Here is a 4943-nt window from a genome sequence, read left to right as displayed (position 1 = left end):
GGGGGGGTGGGTACAGATGCGGGTGTAATCATTTAACCTGTTGTATATTTTCCTGTTAACTTTGGGATGATCCAGGTGTGGAAGAATCTGTACATATAAACTCGTGGAGTTCGGCAGACGGGTGTGGATGGGAGCCGGAGTTGGTTGGTTGTTTCTTCCTTGGGGTTTTCCAGAGTGATATCTGAGGCAGCCGTGGGGGTGTCTCCCCCCCCATGCCCCAAAACCAGAGCACTCTGCTTGCAGTGCAGGTCTAGCTTTGGGGCCTGCTCAGTTGTGACCTCGAGTTGCGTTTTGAATATTCTGATTGGTCTGGATGCTGAACTGTACATCTGTGGTTGGCTGAATGTGTGGCATAGTTGTAGATTAGGGCTTATTGGGTCCGGTGCAGTAACTCCACCTACATGTGCAGACATACATACCAACCATAAGCTCATAAAGTTGTACATCTTTCCTGAAATCAGTTTAAAAAGTCTTTAGGATGTAGGTACATGGTTCTCTATGAACTCTAACAGGTGGCTACAGAGTTTAATCTCCCAGGCTTTCTGTCTCGTGACTTATTTGTTGAGCAGACATTTTGGTAGCGAAGCCTAAAGTATCTTCTGCAGTCGTGTACTGCTGAAGACCCGGTACAACATCCCCACAAGCAGATCTGTCACAGTGGTCTAATCTCACCTGAGCTCCTGCCAATCACCTCCAAACCCCCTACTGATTAATCTCTGAAGGATCCCACGTCTATTTTTCAAGAGAGAGCAAAAAAATTATGGTAGATTTAAGGGGAATAAAGACAATTCAGAATGGATTATATTGGCAACACGTGCTCTACTCCACGTGTTGCCAGTAGTTTGTAAGAAAGTAACTATGTTCAGCATTCATGGATATTCATTTATCTCCCCCCCCCATTTCCAGATGTGAATGTGTCTTTTTGGCAACTGTGTGTTGGGTCCATCGAGTGATAAGGTATCTGGTTGAACTGTCTGGATGTCTGCTACATATAGTGTAAGCATTGTGACTGCAAAATAAATGTCATTGGTTTGTACTAAAATGTGTGGTTTTACTGTGCATTACAAATGTGCCCATCTATAGATAAACTAGGGGCGACGTGTGGCTCTGTGGATACCCAAGATCAGAAGGTTGCCGGTTCGAGTGCCATGGTTTGCAGAGTAATTTCACCATTGAGCCTTTAACCTCAACTGCTCCAGTGCCCGGCTGCCTTTCTCCGCTAAATAAATCAATGCAAAGTCGCTCCATTGTAGTAACAGTCTGGAAATAACATTTTAAAAATGTTACGAAGAAACCGTCACAAGTTGAAAACACAAATTACCTTTCGGTGCAGATTATTGGATCTGTACTTTTCACTTCCTGTTTTCACTGGAATTTTATTCTAAACAAAACCATTGAATTTTTTTGTATATGATATACAACAACGTCTACCACACTTGCATTTTCTGGTTAAGAAGTAACATCTTATGACGTCTGAACTCCTTGCAAGATATACAATAGGGACCCGTGTGTCCGGCTTATGGGACGCATGTTTTCCACATGGTTCTGGCCCCAGGATTTAGATTAAAAAGAAAAAAAAAAAAAAAAACACATTAGCAATCCCTTATAAATGTATGATAGTTCACACTTTCCAGGAACATACTGTTATATGAACAGCTGCATTTTCATATAAAACGGGTAGAATCAGTCAAAAAAAATGCACTGTAGATGTTGGTATTCACACCACGGTAACCACATAAATAAGTGGGTGCAGCCAAACTAATGTGGAAGTAACAGCACTGGCCTAAATAATAAATCTTCTTTGCCGTTTGCATGTAGGACACATGCTCTTGTCATGGAGCATGCAAGCCCACAACAAGTTCTTCGATTCCCCTCCTTCAGGGGTTTTACTACGACTTCCAGAGGAAACGAGACATAAATCCGGACAACAAGCAGCATCCCCAATTGTTGACACATATGGAAGGTCCTGACATGCGTAGAAAGGCCACTCAAAGGGGAGCTTTGTCATTTCTTCTCATCCTCTTTAGCCTGCTGTTTAGTGCTGTAGATCACGCTGTTGTGACCCTCCCTGTTCCTGGCGATCTCAACGGCGAAAAACTGGATCCTGGTGGCTATAACGGCAATCACGGCACAGGTGTCAAAAGGTGTGCATGGTGAAGGCCCTAAGTGCCTCAACACTGGAAACAATACACTGCAGGGACATAAAATACAGGGAATGGCTGACCAAACAAACTACACTGCACCATTTGAATTTAAATCAGCAACTACCTGATTGGATCATTATTACAGCTGAGCGACTGAATCTCCTGAATGGGCAGGTTACCCCATCAATGGATTTTTTTTCTTTGCCAACAGCATAAGCATATTCCAGGACGATAATGCTAAGATTCATCGTGCTCGAATTGTCAGAGTGTGGTTTACGGAACATGAGGAATCATTTTCACACATGGATTGGCCTCTAGAGAGTCTTGACCTTAAACACACTGAAAAATCTTCGAGATGTGCTGAAGAAGTTGTATCACCTATCGTCGATACAAGATCTCAATAAGAAATCAATGCAAATCTGGATGAAATAAAATGTTTCACGAATTGCATTGACGAATGTGCCCCATAATCAAAGCTAAATGTGGTCCAACGAAATATTAAAGTATGCAACTTCTTTTTTGGTCAGGCAGTGTATATGACATAAGAGAACACTAGTACTTACCAAAGATGGTGTTTTCCTCTGTGTAGTCCTTCTGACAGTCAAGGCGAAGCAGTGTTCCATAATTGAAGTCTTCTACAACCCCATCAAACTGATTGCAAAATGGCCTCCATTTCTTGAAATAAATAAACGTTACTTATAAAATGATTTGCTTGATCCCACACAAGCAAAACAAAACTGTTAAAAATTTACCTCTTTAGCCTCTGTCGATTTCAGCTGCTCTGGGTCCAGAACCTGAATATTTAGGTCAGCAAAGGTCTCTCTGAAAGCCGTGTAAATTTTGTCGTCAACTTTAGTAAGTTTTAGAAAGACTGGATCCACTGAAGAGATGAGCTATGAGGAGGGCAAAAAAGCAAAAGGCTAATAAACCATTTGCATGGAACCATTCTGGCGGGCAATAAAAATTACACACGTTGCGCACAGCTTTGCGATTGTTCAACAAGTGCATCATCAGGGCACGCGCACACTAACAGATCAGCAAACCTCAGGTGATAAGTACCAACCCCACAGCATCCAATGACAGCGAGACTCTGAGCTTCATTTCAACAGAGCCAACAAGTTTACCAGCATAAAGCATAAAGCGACTGCTCTCCCAGATATTTTTTTCTGGCTTGCCTGTGTTGCCCTAAGCAGCTGGTTGGTCTCCCCATCATGGTTCTATTTTTTTAAATCCATTTTGGGGTGTCCATTCTGTTTGTTAAAAGCTGGATAACAAACTATGCATCCACCACACGCAATGCAACCCTACAAGTTCAATTCAGAAAGCCTGTTAAATCCAGAAAGTGTTACCACAATGGCTGAGGGCCCCGTCATGTCCTGCAGCTGAACTCTTAGCAGAGACACGTGACCTAAATTTCACAGTGAATCACCCGATCCGGCTTTATAAATCAGCAAGACTTCTGCCATTTTTTTTTATGTGAAATTACTTTGACTTCTATTAATTTAAAGTGATGTTTCAGATAATGCTACTCACATTGAAGTAAATTTCTGCATGCTGGTACGCCTTCATCGCCCACATGATTTCCAGCTGAGGCTAAAACAAGAGAAACATTTGGCATTAAACAGATAAGTAAATTTATGGTTAAGTACCATACCATACCATACCATTAAGTACCATTTGATCTGGGTTCTATGATGGGTGCTGAATTATTCCAATGATATTCTTCATGACGCATATTCACACAATCACATAGTTTGCCTGTAATTGGGGGCATGTCCTGCCACTTTGGTGCAAGTACTTATGGTGTATGTTATTTCACTAACTACATAACAAATGTACAGCTTAGAATTCTCTCTCATGCTTGACTTTTTGTTAGAAGCTACTTGCCTATTTATTAAAGTCATCTTACTTCCAAACCTCGTTTCTATGGACTATGGTAATGGGGAGTGCGGTGGGTTATATTTAATGCTGATCAGGAACAGCCTGTTGTAAATGTGGGTCATCAGTAAACAGACAGACATCACGGTACTCACATCATTGCCATATGCCTCCGCTGGCAGCGACAGAGCATGCGCGGCCGCCGCAGCGCCGTCCACGCCCTGCAACGGCACGTGCTCAAACATTACCCCCAAAAAACCAGACGCCAGTCACGGTAACCGGACATAAGCGGGCGAACCGCAAACGACGTATTATCATGAGCAAGTTTGTACAATAGGATTAGTCCCTTGTTAATGGTAATCAAAGTTCTCTAGACAGAAGTAACGCAATTATTTAGCGACCACGCTGCGACAGCTGAAGCGTGGCTACTGTTGTCGTGGCAGTTACGGTTTTGTGTAAACCAAAGACAACCCCGCCAACGTAACAACTAAAGTGGATACACCTGTGAAGGGCGTCCATGGGGAATTTCAACACAATTAACTCAATCACAAAATCACTCACCAAAGACGCAAGTCCATTCTCCGCGGCCATTGCTGTGCACTTTCACCTCTCGACTCAGCAGTGACGTAGAATGAACGCGACGTAACGTTAATGATGGTTGCATGCTTTGTAGCATGTATCATACGGTAATATATACCGATTAGCGGTAACATTTAAACCCACTTGCCTATAATATTGTGCAGGTCCTCCTCCTGCTGCCAGAGCAGCTCTGACCTGGCGAGGCATGAACTCCACAAGACCTCCGAATGTACCCTGTGGTATCTGACACTAAGACGTTTGCAGAAGATCCTTTAAGTCCTGTAAGTGGCAAGTGCCCTCGATGAACTTCTTTGTCCAGCACATCCCACAGATACTCGGTCG

At 42.9% G+C, this 4943-nt stretch overlaps 1 protein-coding gene across 1 annotated transcript; it reads right to left on the bottom strand.

Moving 5' to 3' along the window:
• Positions 1–1247: 1247 nt before the first annotated feature.
• On the bottom strand, positions 1248–4721 carry pbdc1 (polysaccharide biosynthesis domain containing 1). The gene is made up of 6 exons (XM_049005022.1): positions 4584–4721; positions 4178–4243; positions 3678–3737; positions 2897–3037; positions 2708–2819; positions 1248–2111 (listed from the first exon to the last, which is right to left on the bottom strand). Exons 1-6 carry the CDS (start codon positions 4611–4613, stop codon positions 2005–2007), a joined length of 516 nt encoding a protein of 171 aa, XP_048860979.1. The 5' UTR covers positions 4614–4721; the 3' UTR covers positions 1248–2004.
• Between the last annotated feature and the right edge of the window lie 222 nt (positions 4722–4943).

The sequence above is a fragment of the Brienomyrus brachyistius genome, unplaced genomic scaffold, assembly GCF_023856365.1.
Source record: "Brienomyrus brachyistius isolate T26 unplaced genomic scaffold, BBRACH_0.4 scaffold143, whole genome shotgun sequence".
NCBI lineage: Eukaryota > Metazoa > Chordata > Actinopteri > Osteoglossiformes > Mormyridae > Brienomyrus > Brienomyrus brachyistius.
Note: the sequence above shows the minus strand (reverse complement) of the source record. Positions and strands in the feature narration are given on the sequence as shown.